At 44.3% G+C, this 18,191-nt stretch overlaps 1 protein-coding gene and 1 long non-coding RNA gene across 2 annotated transcripts in view; both read left to right on the forward strand.

Annotated features, from left to right (window-relative positions):
* Nucleotides 1-8,329: 8,329 nt before the first annotated feature.
* Nucleotides 8,330-9,608, forward strand: LOC125962123 (uncharacterized). The gene is made up of 3 exons (XR_007473564.1): nucleotides 8,330-8,414; nucleotides 8,751-8,910; nucleotides 9,530-9,608. It is a non-coding gene; the product is annotated as an uncharacterized LOC125962123 (long non-coding RNA).
* Nucleotides 9,609-17,175: 7,567 nt separating this feature from the next.
* The window catches only part of DNAH9 (dynein axonemal heavy chain 9), a 299,097-nt gene continuing 298,081 nt past the window's right edge, over nucleotides 17,176-18,191 (forward strand). The window contains exon 1 of the mRNA XM_004266832.3: nucleotides 17,176-17,592. Coding sequence (XP_004266880.1) covers nucleotides 17,176-17,592 — 417 coding nt within the window. The remainder of the gene's footprint in view (nucleotides 17,593-18,191) is intronic.

An 18,191-nucleotide genomic window follows, 5' to 3' on the forward strand; every position in this document is an offset into this window, starting at 1 on the left:
TGGCTACGGAGGAAAGAAAAGTATTAAGCTAGAGGAGGAATGAGGTCCCTAGAAAGCTGCCTCTTATGTTAACTTAACGTTTTGTGATTTCCCAAGATCAACAACTTGTCTGTTAAAAAAAACCCCAAAGAATGCATTTCCACAGAAAGTTATCAACAGTTCATTATTTTTCTGTGTTTGCTCATAGATATAGAGCTCAGATGTGTGTTTCAGGACCAGGCCTCTCTCCACGAAGAGAAGAGAAGTTGCTTTGCCTCCAGCTTCAATCTTAACCCCAAGTCCAAGTTCTGGAGACATGTATCAAGTGTAGAATACTGGGACCGTTGCCGTCATCCCCGATTGTGTGTACCCTAATAATTCTTTCTTGGACCATTTATAACATCTACTCCTGCTGGTTCACCAGGGCAACCACGGAGAAGACCTCCCCTGCTACCTAAAGGACATTCGTTCATACATCCGTCTTCATTTCAGACTTGGAGAAAACAAAACACTGTCATCTAACCCAGTGTGCCCACAAAGCAGCAACACCAGTATCCCTGGGAGCTGATTGCAATGCACGTTGCCAGTCCTACCCTAGACTTACTGAATCAGAATCTCTACGGGTGAGCCCCCAGAAATTGCCTTTCCAGCAGATCCCTAGGTGACTCTATGAACATTAAAGTTTGAGAAGTACATCCTCCTGCATTTTCTTTTCAGTTTTGAAATACTATAATCCTATGATAATAAAGATTTGGAATTTGGAGGATCAGAGCAGCCTTGATCTATGTAGCCAAACAATTTCAGGCAACCAGCTTCAGTGAAGAGATTAGAACAAAAATGAATTTACACAAGGATTTACTGTAGAGCACAGAGAACTGTATTCAGTACCTTGTAATAACCTATAATGGAAAAGAATCTGAAAAAAAAAATATATATATAACTGAATCATTTTGCTGTACACCTGAAACTAACACAATATTGCAAATTAACTCTACTTCAATTTTTTTAAAAATGAGTTTACAGAGGATTAAGTATTTGGGAAACGGGAAAGCTGAGGCAGGGTGTATAAACTGTCTGTAGGAAAGTTTCATAGAAGGCAAGGTATGTGACTATTGGAAGGCTGGATGAGAATTTTTAAAGATTGCACAAACCTGAGCATGTTAAAATTTGAAGAGAAAGGACAATCAGGTAAGGACGGGGACCCAGAACCAGATCCACTCCCTCGGGTGTAGGAGGGGCACAGGAGGAGGAAGAGAAGCTCCTAGGAAACGTCTAGGGAAAGCAAGATGGCGGCCACTGTGAAATACGGGGAAAGGGCTGCTCGGGGAGGTTTCCCTGGAGGGTCCCAGTCTCTTGGTGATGGATGATGCAGACTCATCGAATCTGGCAGGATAGGCTGGATTCTGCTATGGAGATAAACAACTCTCAAATCTCCTTAAAACATCAAGGAGGGCTTCCCTGGTGGCGCAGTGGTTGGGAGTCCGCCTGCCGATGCAGGGGACACGGGTTCGTGCCCCGGTCCGGGAAGATCCCACATCCCGCGGAGCGGCTGGGCCCGTGAGCCACAACTACTGAGCCTGTGCGTCTGGAGCCTGTGCTCCGCAACAAGAGAGGCCGCGACAGTGAGAGGCCCGCGCACCGCGATGAAGAGGGGCCCCCACTTGCCACAACTAGAGAAAGCCCTTGCACAGAAACGACGACGCAACACAGCAAAAATTAATTAATTAATTAATAAACTCCTAGCCCCAACATAAAAAAAAAAAGTACTGAAATTAGTTGAAGCAGAAGATGAGAATACTATTTATAATAACAATATTTAATTTAATAATGATTATTTATTAAATTAAATTAAAATAAATGTAATAATTATGATCATTATCATTGTTAGATAGAAAAACTTCTCCCAGGATCTAAGTCCTGAATGTATAACTGGGCCTCACCAAAGCTAAGAGGTTGAAAGTCATCCAAAACCCTGACAACACTCTCTCCCTGTCTCACGTCCTTCTCTCTGAAAATATCCATTCCTCTGGTGTGTGTTTCGTTTCACACATGGTTGAACCTAAGATGACACCTTCAGCAATTGTGTCTGCATAATCTCCCAGGTCTAACCCCTGTGGTTAGCTGACACAGTCTCTCTGTGCCTCAATTCCAAAAGTCCTGGGAGAAAATCCGAAAATCTCTATAAATGACTCTCCTTGTATATCGGGTATCTACTGCTGAGTGATAAAGCTCCCCAAATTTAACAGCACAAACAACAAGTATTTACTGTTGTAATCACTCATGATTCTGGGGGTTGTCTGGGCTCAGCGACACAATGCTCACTAAGCGTCCCTTACGTGGTTGCTGTCAGGTGGTCGCTGGGACTGGAGTCACCTCCAAGGTTTCCTCACTCACAAGTCTGGCTGTTAATGCTAGTTGCTGGTCGGGACCTCAACAGTGGCTACGAACTGGAACCCTTAGATGCATCCCCTCCATGTGGCCTGGGCTTCCTTACCACATGGCAGCTGGGTTCCCAGAGCAAGTATCTGGAGATAGGAAGAGGGAAAGAGGGTGTGGGCAAAGGGGAGATGTGGAGTGAGTGAGCCAGGTAAAAGCTATATCAACACCTCATGTGATATAGCCTCAGAAGTCACACAGTGCACACTCTGAGTCACCAAGTTCTGCCCAGGTTCAAGGGGAGGGGACACAGACTCCACTGTCTGAAGAGAGTGTAGCAAGGTTTCATCGTAAGAAAAGCATGTTGATGGAAGAGACTGCTATGACCATCCTTGGAAAATACAATCTGCCACACTTTGGGTCAAGGGTCTATTCCTGGTCCCATTGCCGCGGTCAGGGAGCCTTGGATCACATACTCCAAAAGGGCTGCAATCATCCTCCCCTGGAGTTGTAGGCAGTTTTCTGAAAATGAAGCGCAGGATGAGCTCATGCACTGAGCAGCCTCTTTACAGGGGGACATCCCTGATGTACTAAGAAAGCATCCCATGAACACAGCATCTACTCTTGAATTCCAACCTCAGGACTCCAGAGAAGACAGTGAACAGGACATGGTAACAGTGGATTCTGTGAAATCGCATTAAAATATTTCCCAACAACAGGGTGATGATTTTAAACTGGTGGGGTTTTTCCCCTTTCCTCTACCCCTACTCTTTCCCCCACCAGTCCAAACAATAATATTAACCCTCCGTCTCTCTGCTCTTAGGGAAAAGGTAGAGACCAGAGGAAGAAGTCTTTGTTCAACCTTGACTTTCAAAATTGACTTTTGTCAAGCTCACAGGAGCAAAACTTGTTATGTAATTGCAAGAGCCACAGAGTGGAAAGAGAAATTGTTTCCTATGATATTGAAAGCTGACCTTTAAGTATCAATGAGCCCAGCTTGATAAGAAAACAAAGTAAATTGCATATAGAATGTGATGGAAGAGCCCTTCCCTGCTGTACAGGACTGAGAGAAATGCCTTCCTTCATCAAGAGAAGAAATTCAGGGCGAATCAGAGAAGAGAGCAAGAGAGAAAGTCACATGTATCTCTGATCATCACCATGGGGTGGGCTCATAGGGATGGGGGACAGGGGGGAAACAGAAACCTCCCGACAGATTGGAGGATCTGAGGGCAGAATGGGCTTCTGCTCAGCTTCCTGCCTAGAACTCTGGGAGGAAAATTCCTGATGAACGTTCCATGCCAACATATGGCAGGTATGGCAGCACGGAAATGATAGCAAGACAGATCTCTCCAGAACAAGCCCTCCCCGCACCGTGAACACCAGGCTCCCAGCCCCTCAGAGGTACTCAGGTGACAGTGAATGCCCTGGCTAGGAACCTGAAGGATTGTCTTAAGACTGGGAATCTCAGGGCTCCCAACAGCACAGGGCCACCATAACAGAGAAAGGAAGAAATACCTGCATATCTGAGTTACGGCCATAAATTTTAAAGCTGGGACACCCCTATCCTGAGACCCAACGTCTTTCAAGAGCAGTTCTCAAGCTTTATAGTATCAGTACCCCTCCTCATACTCTTAAGAAGTATTGAGAGCAGAAATTAACACAACATTGTAAATCAACTATACTTCTATAAAATTTTTAAAAATGTATAGACGACCCCAAAGAACTTTTGCTTGGATGGGACATATCTATACACATTTATTATACTATAAATCAAAATGAAGACCACTTAAAAGTTATTTATTAAACCATTTAAAAATAAAAACAATAAATCCATGATGTGTCAACATAAATAACACATTGCTATGAGAAATAACTGTTATTTTCCAAAAATATAGTAAGAAGAATAGAATTATTTCCCTTTTTTGCAAATTTCTTTAGTGTCTGGCTTTAGAAGATATCTAGATTTTGATATCTGCTTCTGCAGTTAGTCTATTGCGATATCACACTTTGCACACCTCCCCCCAGAGGCAGGGGAGGAGGAGAGGAAGCACCTACAGAGGAATCGGGGTAGGGGGTGTAAAACTCCCCTTTTCCACTGCCACTGGTCAGCCCGTCCCTTATCAGAGGGACACTGACAAACCCCAGTAAAGCTGAGCTTAGGCCAGGAAGACGCTTTAGTTTCACATTAATTTGGAATTGTTAATATTCTAATGAACTGGACATATTAATTATTAAGCTGTGAAGTTACCAAATGACTTCTTATTTTCTAAGAATAACCCAGAAAGTAGGGGATGGGAGGAAGGAATAAAGCTGTTTCTGATGACATGATAGGACTGACTTGCTTGATATTATAGTGATTATATAGATAAATACGTCTTGCGTGGGACCTTTACGCAATGCCCCAGATTAAGGAAAAGGAAATTTCATTCATGTTAAAAACTCAAAAGATCATAAAACCGTAAGAATGAGACTCTGGATGATATCCTTGATAGGTTACATGAAGACAAGGCTTATACACACTATTATATATAAAACAGATAATCAACAAGGACCAACTGTATAGCAAAGGGAACTCTACTCAATATTCTGTAATAACCTATGGGAAAAGATCTGAAAAAGAATGGATACATGTATATATATGACTGAATCACTTTGCTGTACACCTGAGACTAACACAACATTGTAAATCACTATACTCCAATATAAAATAAAAATTAAATTAAAAAATAAAGACAAGGCTTTAATATATCAGGAGAAGAAAATCCTAAGGAGAGATAGGATAGGAAGGGAGAAGGTAGTGCGGGGACATGTGACTCTTTGTTCTACATGGTCTTGGCCACCATGTGGTACCCCACACACCTCTGGGTAACAGATTCCACCATACGCCAGCAACCAGTGTAGGCACATGGCACAGACCAGACCAATTAAAGTACATTTCTTTAATTTCTAAACTGAGACTTAAAGAGAGAAAATTCCCTCCTTCTCAAGGAATGGACCTTAATGATATGAATTTGGGGCTACCAGTAGCCTTGTCCCACACAATATGGAGAAAGAATACAGGCAGTAGAAAAGAAGAATAATGACAGCTAACATTAATTCAAGGCATTATTCCAAAGCACTTTACATGTATAAACTCATTTAATCCTCATGTTGTCTCTTCCTGAGCAGGGACTACTGTATGTCCCATCGTTAAGGAGTTTGGCCCTATCCTAAGAAAGAAAAGGAAAAAAAAAAAAAAAAGGCATTGAGGCCCCAAGGAAGCATGGTGGCAACTTCAGAGGAATCACTAGAACTCTACTGCAGGGAGGGGACTGGTGAAATTCATTCTGAAGCCTGGGAGACCAGGGAGAAGCATGGTGACATTGTGTCTGGAGATTTACCAAATCAGAATTTTTGTCCTATGCTCAAAATTTCAACTGCATAGGGCAACACAGTGGTCCCTTGAGGATTTTGAGTCATTTTCTAATTATTAAAAAACCATATTGAATAATCCACATCATTAATGTTTTAAAAACTATGTAGGCTAATAACTATCTTTCATCTAGCACTGTGATTATTCTGCCTATATTATGTTTTAAAAAAATCAGAATCATGTGCATATAAAATGTGTAGCTAAAACAGTAAGTAAATAATAGCAACAAATCAATTATGTTATCACTAAGTGGTGGGACTCTATTTGTTTACAGTTATTTCTTTATATTTCTTTAAATTGTTGATAATTTCTAGTTTTCTATAATGAGCATATATTACCTTTATATTCAGAGCACAGTCCACATAGGCAATTTATAAATATCATAAGCTCATTTTACATATAAATGTATCTATGTGTGTATCTATGTGTGTGTGTGTGTGTGTGTGTGTGTGTGTGTGTGTGTGTAGCAAAATTAGTGGAAGAAGGTCACCCTTAATTATTAACAGTGGTAGTGAGTCTAAGTAATTTTTAAATTTCCTTTTACCTTTATGCGTTTTCCCGATTTTCTATAATGAGCATGCATTCCTTTCATAATGGAAAAAATAAAATTTATTCTTTTAAATTCTAAAAGAAGTGGGGCTGGAGGACTCACTTGGAACAAAGAAGCTGCACAGTCCTGAAAACAAAGCAGCAAATATTACCATCCTCCAGCAGAACCTCCTCTATAAAGGTGCCCCATTACTCATACAGGGGTTGGCTTACATGTGGTAGATTCAAGTACCAAGGGGAAGAGTTCTACTGGGCACACACCTTAAGGGGAAGAGTCAGCCATCATCTGCTGTGACCTTTGCTCCCTTTTTCCTTCTTTCCCTGGACTGTGCTTTGATGGCTCTCCGATAGGCAGAGTGCATTAGTCCCGCTTGTAATTGGGGAATTGGTAAATCGGGGGTTGTGACGGGGGTCCGGTGGGCAGAGTGAGTGGCAGCTGTTCCCCTTGGAAAGGGCACACACTCTCTGGAGTCCCCCTCACTCCCTGTTTTATCCCTTCTAAGACAATCACTACTGCCTTTGAGAAGACACAATTTCTAGGCTATCTTTAATGTTAGCCTAATATAGATGTGTTAGATCCATTAGGAGGTAGTGAGGATTATGAAATCAGAGAGCACAAGCCCATCTAAAGGGGACTACACCTCTCACCTCCAGCCAATCACAACAATGGCCATTCTTTAAGATGCTAAAGGGTGAAAATACACTGATTTTTAAATATGGCAATTCATTTAAAATGAAAACACTCGCTGGGCCAATGAGTTCCTGGCTAAACACATGTCTGTGAACCAGAGTTTGGTTGGTCAACTAAAAATACAGAAGCTCCAAGTCAAATAGTCAGAGCTGGGGTTCCTTACTCTCATACATCCATAGCAGCTCTTAACCACTGATACTGAGTATTAGGGATGGAACCTGAATTCTGACAAATAGTCTTGGCACCAATAAGCAAGCAATGCCTTGAACCAGGGCATGTTAAGAACCCACAGGATCATGGACACGAACTCCTGGATATAAACATCTCCCTTGGAAACTGAAAATTGGGGATGTAATCCCTCTTCCTGGTAGGTCAGGGGATGTAGGTTTTTATAGTAAAAGGTGTGGGCTACATAAGGGGTTATTGAACCCTATGAGCAGAGAGCAATCTATATAAACCTCTGACAAAGTTTACTTCCTAGAGCTGGCCTTGAAATATCATTTTGCTTATTTCCATGATGCCCTTCTCACAGGCCAGTAAAGCTTCCAAAGATTCTGAGCTGGACTGGTCTTTGTTCTCACCGTGTAGCTCTGAGACCCCTGGGAAGCCGTGTCACCAAGAGAAAGTCAGTGTAGCAGTAAATTGAAATCATGTCAAAATTCAGCAGAAAGAGGAAGATGAAATACCAAATCCCAGGCATCTAAATCTCTCCCTCCAACTGTTACTTCTTACCACAAAACCTCAGAGAGAAATACATGGAACAAGAAGAGAGCAAAGAATCATTTATGATTGTCTAGGGCCATGGAGAATTTTAGTGGACTCAGCTGGAACTCAAGGACGACTCTGTTTTCTCTAGTTAAGAGTTAGAGGCAGAATAAGAAAGAGGGGGAGATTCTTCTTAAGTCTAGGGCAGAGTTGGTTTAATCCGAATGCCCAGGTCTTATGAGACCTAGGTGACTCCATTTGAAGGTATGCCCCAGGTCAGCTTACAGTAACCACTGGGGAGAAAGATCTCAAAGGACTTAAGGCCAAATGGAGGGAAAAGATGGCCTCTCATTCTTTTAGAAAAAGAACAACCAAAGGGCCCACATCACAAAGGGGATGGGGCACCCAGCAGGAACCACCTCACACCAGAGGGCCCACATCACAAAGAGGATGAGGAAACCAGAAGGAACCACCTCACACCAAAGGGCCCACATCACAAAGGGTACGAATAACACAGCAGGAACCACCTCACACAAGAGGGCCCACATCACAAAAAGGTGAGGACCTACAAGGGACCACCTCACACCAGAGGGCCCATATCACAAAGGGGATGGAAACCCAGCAGGAACCACCTCACACCAAAGGGCCCACAAAAAAGAAAAGAAAAGAACAGCTCCAGCCTCGTCTTGTTTATCTAACCCAGTGAGTGACCATGACTCACAAGTGTGTAGGTTGGGCATTGGGGGTGGAGGGAAGATAGGAGAGTGCTGTGTAGACAGCCAAGGTGAAACTGAGTTGCTTGGTCCCTCTCCCCTGGGAGAAATCCCTGCCCTTGCGATTTCTCTGGATGTGGGAAGAAAGGGAGACCCTGGGGTTCACTTTGGACCGGGACCAAAAGAGAATTTGGTCAGTCCAGACCGAAGGTCCTACTCTTTGGATTCTGGATGGGCATAGAGGATGAGAGTTAGTCTAGGAAGTTTCTGTGAGGGTCCATTCCCTCGGAGACCAGATATTCTCCTGTCTTTCTGTTAAATTCAGAACTCAACTCAAGCCTTTGGTCTTGACGTGGGCACTGGTGTCCTTTCCTTGGGAGGAGAGCAATCCAGTGTGAGAGAATTCCCATGGGTTCTGTCTACACCCTCGTGCGCTGCCTCACCGGCCTGCCAAATCGCTTCTGACCCCCGTGAGGACCAGTGAGGTGAGCAGTTCACCCCTCGCAACTATTGTGATTGCCTCTTTGATTTTGCTTTGCTTTCAGAATCTGATGACACAGGTCAAGCCCACACAGTGAAGATTAGGTTTACCCACCAGGCCAACCATCATCCTCTCTTCTATTTTCCACAGACATTCAGCTTAGCTCTAACTCCAAATAAGCTCCTCAGATAGGGCTGCACAATATGTAGCAGAAGACAATCTGGCCCAAATAAAGAAGCATCTTCAATTCAGAATGCTCAAATTTGTTGCCACCCTATGAGGTTTCCCATGATGAACCTTGTTCCCATTAAAAGAGACAAAATCTTCCTGCTTTCATATTTGCCAGGGTGCTCGTTTCCATATTTCCCAGGCACACTCATTTCTAACCCCTTGGAAAGGTCCTCTTGGTGGACTATGTCTGTTATACCCTACAAGTAACTTGGCCCACCTGGCTCTGCATCTCCTGTTAGGAGGAGGGTTGTCACCTAGAGAGTAGAAAGGAACTGAGATCCTCCTCCACCCTGGAGGCAAACGAGAAAAATCAGGAGAGTTACCTTTGCATATGAGAGCAAATAACAATGAAATAAAGAATCAAGGATCTTTTCTCTTCTCCTTAATTCCAGGTACCATGAAGTACAGACTTCATCTTGAAATCCCAACTCTTTCCCAGGCCCCTCTTCATCCTACACCCACCTACATGACCAGCTCAGTGGTGAACAGAATTTTCCAGATGTTTGATAATACATGTCCTACTTCATTCCATCATGCAGTCACGACTGAATATATATTTAGAAATTTTTGTAATCCCACCCCACCAGAAGGGTCAGCACCCCAGGCCTCTTAGATGTAAGATTTCCTCTGAAATCAAGAGGACCATATCGGAGAACTAAAGTGAATGCCAAGCCCCAAGAATTCCTGCAATCACAAAAAAAGGAAAGAGCTGAGAAGGTGTGTTTCTGCAGCTTTCCTTGTTCTGCCCACCCGTTTCCTGGGGTGGAAAATGTACAGTTACACTTTATAGGTTATTATAATTAAGCGATGTGAGGAATTCGTTTTTTTTTAAAAATAGCTTCATCGACTCTTCACGGCGTATTTTTGTAAGACAAGTCCACGTGAAAAGCAAGTGAGGATGGTTATTGTTTAGCATGTTTAATTAAGTATTTCCTTCACCCTTCTGGGAATTAAATATTGAATGGTGAATAAATACAGGAAAATGTGCGCATGTTAATTTCTGGTTCGCTGCCTTGATTCAAAAGCAGTGTGAAAAGCAAGGGCTGAGTCTGTGATCTGGAGTCTTTATATAACAAAGCGATTGAAGGGTCACCCCTCTCGTGTCCTATAGGAATTGTTCCAGGAAGAATCCCTTTCGTGTTTTCTCTCCTCAAGTGTCTCCCCGATGGATTCCTTCCCTGTTACCAGTTTACATCTTCATCTCGAAGAAATGTTTCTTTCCCTGCCAGCTGCATCAGTTGTGACTCATATGTAAGAGGGACAGAAAGCACAACTCAGACTGGCTGCCTGGGGAGAGCATGTCTTTGCTCACATCAATGAAGAGTTCAGTGTAGGGGCTGCAGCTCAAACAGTGTCATCAGCAACTGCTTTCTCTTCTCTATTTCTTGCTCCATTTTCAGATGACCCTTCTCCTCATGGTGCCAAAGTGGCCCCATTAGCCCTGTCCTACATCCTCCTAGGTTCAAGTCCATGAGAAACTAGAATGGCATTATTTACCCCAACAGTCACACCAAAGCCTTGGGTCTGACTCTGCTGTTCTGATGGGATCACATGTCCATCATCAGATCGTTGACTGCCAAATGGAATAATCCAATTAGCTTAGGCCAAGTAACACGCTTCAGCCCTAGACCTGGGAATTGAGCCCTACCCGAAGTACCTGGGCTGGGGGTAGGAGGGTAGAAGGTGGTTCAGGGGGTGGGGGTAGTTCCCCAAAGAAAAAGTGGTGAACCAGAAGAAGGGTGAACAGATGCCGGGGGAAAACACAAACAAATAGATAAACAAAACCGATGTCCGTTAAATCACCTTTCTGCTGGGGGAGCTGTTGTTGTTGTTTTTCTAAAGCTAAAATTGCCTCATGATATCTCATTCCAAATCGTTTGTTATCAATCTGGCACCACTGTCCTTTACAAGGCAGGAAACTACATTTGTCAAAATCTCCTTCACTACATGTTTCTTTCTTAGAGTTTGCCTCGGCATGGAATTCACATGAGATGTGGAAGGTGGGGATGAGAGGGACGCTGTTACACTTGGGTAGAGTTGCCAGATTTCACAAATAAAGATACAAGATACCCAGGTGAATTTCAGATAAATAATTTTGGGGTATAAGTATGTCTCATTTCCCCATGCAGCCTTATACGCACCATTTGGGACATACTGATCCTAAAGGCTTATTCATTATTTATCCGAAATTCAAATTTAACCAGCATCCTGTGTTTTGTCCGGCAATCTTATTTATCCTGGAGGACATGGTTGCCAGGCTTGGTGCCTTTGCTGACCCTCCAAGAACCCCCTTTTTGTGGCTCTGCAGACATGTGCTTTTGGAGATCTCTCCATGGGCTCCTGGTTTGCAGGTTCTGACACATGAACGCTATGGCTTCTTACACGTTGCCATGAACTGATCCACCCCTATATCCAGGCAGCAGATGAAAACAGCATTTTGCCATTTCTAGGTAACTCAGTCACTTCTGATGTCTGTGTAGTCTTCAGGTTTCTTTCCTTTTACTCTTCTCCAGAGGGTTGGAAGTTCCTGAAGGCCTGTATACCTTCCAGCCATCAGGAGAGGGTGGACATCGGTCCTTTGTACCATACACTGTCATCCACCAAGGCCTTTAGGCAATACGGGTACCTATTCTGTTTTCTGCCTCAGCCTGACCTCACAGCTGGCCCTCTAAGCATTTCTGTTCTCCTCCTCCAAACCATTCTACAACGATCTTGGAAACAGTCAGTTCCTATCCCTGAACCTGCTAGGTCAAGGCAGCATTGAAAGGCTGCCCTCTAGTTACTCTCCTTCAAACCTGCCCTCATCCACTGCTGCTCTAACTCCAGGCACCAGGTTGGATAAGGGCTTCTCCACGTGTGTGCAGTTTCCCATGTCTTCCCTGGGGAGCCAGCCTCAAGTGTCCCTTCTCCTGGACACCCAAGTATGTCTGTAGTAGCTGTCATGTCATCCCCTACCCTGAACTCTCCTGAAATTGTCAAGAACTCTACAGTCATAGCCAAGTGGTCCTCTACTTTGCCTCCCCAGCCTCGTCCTCCCCATCCTAGAAAGAGTTCTTATTCTTCCTTTTAAGGAAATCTGCTTATCAGATCGCCAAGCGCTCTGATCCACCTACAGCCTAGCATTTACATTCTAACCTCTTCATCCTCCAGACTCTGCCCTGTATATTCAAAGCCAAGCTCTTGGAATTAAACCAAACAAGCAACACAACATAAACCTTTTCTCCCTCTTAAGTGCTTGGCTCTTACAATTAAAAAAAAAAAAGAAATAGCCTGTTGTCTCTGTTCTGTATTTAAAAACTGCTGAGAAATTCAATGGACTGTTTCAGGCTGTAGCCACACTCCCAAGGCATTTCATGTCAATAAGCCACCGAGTAAAGAGCCACAGGGCAACATCCAAACATATAGGAATGGAAAACCTCAATTAGAATTTCAAAATGCATCCCCTACTTGTAATTGTTAGCACACTCGATCGGTTTACGTTACCAGAAAACCAGACCAGAGAGTGCAAATGGAAAATAAGTAACAGTCAAAGTTTCCATAGAACAATCTGTCCTGCTGTGAAGAAACACGTCATTATGAGAACCAAATGGGCTCTCATAATTTCAGGCAAAAATCAATTTAATGGGACATTACCTATTATCCTCAAACATTTTTTTTAAATCACAAAAATAAAAAGGGAGAAAAAAATTCCTTAAACAATCATGTGGTTTCAAAATGTTACCTACAAAGGAACAAAAATCAAGCTCGCTTCACACTTCTCTCCAACACTGCATTTCAGAAAACAGTGGAACAGTTTTTACAGACCTTTGAGAAGAACACAGGTATTATCCTAAAATGTTATATCTCCCTAGCTTTGGGCTGGAGATATGGGTTTGAGGGCCATTAGTATAAAGGAAAGAATTGCTGCCTTGGATGGGTGAGTTCATCCAAGGAGAGATTTTAAAGTGAGAGGACCAGAAGCTCTGAGAGATGTCCAAGCAACACTTATATGGAAAGGATGGGCAAAACGGGAGTAGTCAGAGAATGAGAGGAAGTGCCCGAAGGAGGACACTTGTCATGGAAGCTAAGAGACTAGTGAATCTGGAATCTCCTGGGTTGAACAGAGCCAAGAAGTAAAGTAAGATAGGGCTGATAAGAAAGAAGTCACCAGTAATAGACCTAAAATAAAATTTGTAAAATTGGTCAATCACCATTTTAAAGATATTTGATGTGTAATTTTAGAAATCTAATGAATTATTAGCCTTTATTCCCAGTAACTGAAATGAACTCCCCGCAACACTCAAGAGTATAAGAAATGACACATCCTTTTTTCTTTTTTATAATTGTGAAGTATATCATACATACAAAGAAGTAAAGAATATATATGTACAGTTTAAGATGAATGATAAAATGAAAATAACCTGGCTTATGCCAGGTTATTTCTTAACCCCATAACCTGGCATAAGCCAGGTTAAGAAATAAAACATTACCAGGGGCTCCCGTGTGCCCCTCACCATCCCATGCCTCTCTGTCCCCAACAAGAAGGGATCAAAATCTGAATTTCGTGATAATCACCCACTTACTTTTCTCTAGATGACTACATATGTATATCTGCCTGAAAAAAATATTCTTTGTTTCATTTGGTTTGAAACTTCTAATAAATGTACTCTAATGTACTCATCTGTAACTTGCCTTTTTTGTACAACATTATGCTTTTGAGATTCATCCTGTTGATGCATACAACTACAGTCCTTTCCTTTTCACTGCTGTATAGTATTGTATTCTATGAATAGTATATACTGTAATTTATTTATCCATTCTATCATGGATGAACACTTGGTTTGTTTCCCATAATTTTGCTATTATGCAAAATGTAACAATCAATATTCTTACGTGTATCTCCGGGATGGAGCCCCAAGTAGCCTGGACTCTCCTTCTACACATGTATCCAATATATCTGCCCATGAGTGTCTGACATCATCACTTAGGGCATTCAAGGTGGCTGAGAGGAGACCATTCTAACAATGCATGCATGTTCTTCGAATTAAAAGTTCATCATTATTTTCAAATATTTGATACAGAAAGGTTGATTTAGATTCAATATCCATTAGCAGCATCCCAAGAAATCTCAACATAACGTTTGTCAAGGAAGAAAAGAAGAGCTGTTAAGATTCTGTAAATATAATGCCAACTGCTCACTTTTGAATAATTGTAAAAGGCTTTAAATTTTGCACTACCTGCTCGTGTGAACACAACTTGTCAATGATGACTATCCAGAATTTAAAGAGATCGTTATTTACAAGTGTTGAACAGGAATTATGCCTTGTCATTTCAAGCAAAAAATCTGATATACAAAATGCAATGCTCATGGAAGCAAGTTCAAGTTTCTAATTTAAAAAATGGCAACAATTACACAAATTTCATATCTTCCTTAACACCTCTTGCAGTAGCCAGCCTCTCAGAGAGCACCCAAGGATTCTTCTTCCCTGGTGTTCACATCCTGGTGTAGTTCTCTTTCACAATGAATAAGGTGAACGTCTGTAACTAATGGGATTTTTGCAGAAATGACAGTGTGACCTCCAAGGCTAGGTCATAACAGACATTGGGGCTTGTCTTGCTCTCAGATCACCTGGTCTAGGGGAAGGCAGCCAGGGTGTTATGAAGACATTTAAGCACCCAATGGAGAGCTCCACATGCTGAGGAACTGAAGGCTCCTGCTGACAGTCAGCACTGACTTGCCAGCCACATTAATGAGCTACCTTGGAAGTGGTTCCTCCAATCCCAGTCAAGCTTTCAGATGATGTAGCCCCTGATAACATCTTGTCTGAAACATTATGAGACATCATGAGCCAGAACCACCCAGCTAAACTGCTCCCATCTTCCTGACCCACCATAAACTATGTGAGATAATAAATGTCCATTGCTATTTTAAGCTGCTACCTTTTGGGGTAATTTGTTACACAGCAATAGATAACTAATACACTTGTAACTTTTATTTTTCATACCATAATTACACAATAGAAAGACAATGTCAGCTGTTTTCAATAAGTCCCATATAGATGCCTCCCAAATCTCTTTCTACAATGGAGATTAAGGTGTGGTGCTGGAGAAAAAAAAGCAAAAGCTGACATTGCCAGTGTCCAGTAGCCTTCACTCTCAGACACCTTCAAGTCATCTCCACAGGCTCCTGTGTTTCTATGTTGCGGCAAAGGGACAAAGAGGATGTAGGGCAAATAGGTCACGGTGGGGGTGGCAGAAACTGTATTTGAAGAGTTTACGGGAACTTAATGGCCCTGAATTCACTCTATACACAAAATACGAGCAGGATTGACACATCTGGAATCCCCAAGCACTAAAACGATAAGGATGCCTTCCTATATGCAAAATAAAAACTCTGCAAAACTAGGATATGTGTAAGAAGCCCCCAACATTTCTATTTTTCCCTGATGCTTTTTTGAAATGTCAACTATCAAATCCATTTAAAAATTGTTTTAGTGCCTCTGCTTTGTCCCTTTACTCATAGTTGGTCTGCCTACTGTTTAATCCAGAACTGACAAAACACTCTCTACAAACATAAAGTTTCATGTTGTAAGGTGGACACTCTTCATCACAGCACCTCCTGTGCCCCAGTTATTATTAAATCAATCATTTTACCTTCTAGCTACTGGCTTTTCCTGAGGGGCTCTTATTAGCTAAGCTGCCTTTAATAAGTGCTTATTCTGTTAATATTCCTTTGAAGCCCATTCTAAATGTTCTTTTTACCCAGAAACTCTGCAGTCTCTGATTGGTGACTAAAATCAGGGTGGTAGGGCAGAGAGGAGCTCATTTCAGAACTGCAGGCCTCCTGCTGCCCGAATTGTCCCTTTCCTTGTCCCATTCTCACCTTACATGCATGCAAAGGGCCAAGCTATTTATATCCTGAGCATGGAGAAGGACTCAGCAGGTGACAAATGCTAATTTCTGAGGTCAGGAAAGGTGCTTCACATTATCCCTTTTTGAAGACAAGATGCAGACAAAGGGCAGGACAGGGAGGCTCTGAACATCCTACATATTGAATAGTGCTTTGCTGCATTTAAGAACTCATGGCTGCCATACTCATGGAAATCAGTGATCTCATAGTTTTAGCCCCCATTTTTCAGATTAAGCACACACTCAAGGCATGGACAAAGCAGGCCAGTAAAACTTTTATTTTCTTATAATTGATATTAAAATTATGAAGCTAAGCTGTCTAATATGACAGTTACTAGCCACATGTGACTATTTAATTTTATATTAATTAAAATGAAAATGAAAAATCCAGTTCCCTAGTAGCACAGCACATTCTAAATGCTCAGTAGCCACTGTTATAATATTTCAGTTATCATGAAAAAGAAATAAAAATTTGATTGGGGGGCTTCCCTGGTGGCGCACTGGTTGAAAGTCCGCCTGCCGATGCAGGGGACACGGGTTCGTGCCCCGGTCCGGGAGGATCCCACATGCCGCGGAGCAGCTGGGCTCGTGAGCCATGGCCACTGAGCCTGCGCATCCGGAGCCTGTGCTCCGCAACGGGAGGGGCCACAACAGTGAGAGGCCCGCGTACCGCAAAAAAAAAAAAAAAAAAAAAAAAAAAAAAAAAAATTTGATTGATTTCCCTTACATGTATTTTGTGATTTGACATTGTTTTTAACTTTGAATTACACTTTTGGGAGTAGGTGGGAGAACCATAATACTTTCAGTGTCTGGACACCTCTAAAGAATTTGATGTGACCTTAGCCAGCACGCTCCTTAGCAGCATTTATATCCTTGATCTCCCCTCCATGCGCTTCATCCATAAGCATGGCCCCGAACAGTCACCCACGAGCACCTCTAATCCACGAGTTCAGACGCGAAACCTGAGCCTCTGCTGGTTTCCTAGCAACAGCGACGCGACCCCGCCCCTTACCCCGCCTTGCCTCTCCTACCTTATTGGACCGGAGTGGGCGGGAACAGTAGTCAAGTGTCCAGTAGGAGGGTAGCGGAGGCGGGAGTCCTGGCCGCGTCCCGGTCGCCCGGGAAACCTCTGCAGGCAGGTTCGCGCGCGATGCCGAGCGCCGAGGAGCTTCCCGCGCTGGCTGAGGAGAACGCGGACTGGGAGCCCGGCGCCGACCCGCGGCTGCGACTCCTGGGGGCCTACGTGGCCCGGAGCCTGCGGCCGGCTGCGGGCGCATGGGAGCGCTGCGCGGGCTCGGCCGAGGCGAGGCAACTGCTGCACGCCTTCCTGGGCCGCGGGGCCGCGGAGGGGCCGCGGCCGCTGCTGGTGGTGCGGCCCGGGCCCGCGGGCCTGGCGGTGCGCGCGGGGCTGGACGCGGGACCCGAGGCCGGCGCGCCTCGTGCTAAGGGGCTTTTTTGCCTGCGCACCAGGCCCGAGCCGCCGGGGCCCGACAGCCTCCGCGGAGCAGTGCTGTGCGGGGACCTGCCCGCCAAGCCGCTGGAGCATCTGGTCGCGCTCTTCTCCGAGGTGAGGGTGGGTCGGTGGCCCCGCACTGGCTGCGCTGGAGGAGGAGGCGGGGCCGGCGGGGCGGGGCCATGGGAGAGGAGACTGGAGCTGAGCTCAAGGAGTTAAGAATAAAGTGGGATGGGCCGGCTGGCCGAGCTGGCGGGAAACTAGGACCCTGGGCTGCCCCCTGAGATGTGGAGGCGAGCCGTGAAATGGCAGCTGCGGGGAATCTGAGCAGGGGCTGGGTCCGAGTCAGGCCATCGCGGGGGACTTGCTTCATTCCTGGTCTGCGTTCAGGCCAAAGTCAAGGCGAGGCTAGATTCTTAAGAGGGCCTGGGTCCTGACCTCTTTTTGAGGCGCCGTTTCTGAATCCCCCCTGTAAGCTGGCATTGCAAAAGCCCGGGAGTGGGGGCTTGCCTGGTGGCGCAGTGGTTGAGAGTCTGCCTGCCAGTGCAGGGGACACGGGTTCGAGCCCTGGTCTGGGAAGATCCCACATGCCGCGGAGCGGCTGGGCCCGTGAGCCATGGCCGCTGAGCCTGCGCGTCTGGAGCCTGTGCTCCGCGACAGTGAGAGGCCCGCGCACCGCGATGAAGAGTGGCCCCCGCTCGCCGCAACTAGAG

Source organism: Orcinus orca, chromosome 19 (assembly GCF_937001465.1).
Source record: "Orcinus orca chromosome 19, mOrcOrc1.1, whole genome shotgun sequence".
Taxonomy (NCBI): Eukaryota; Metazoa; Chordata; class Mammalia; order Artiodactyla; family Delphinidae; genus Orcinus; species Orcinus orca.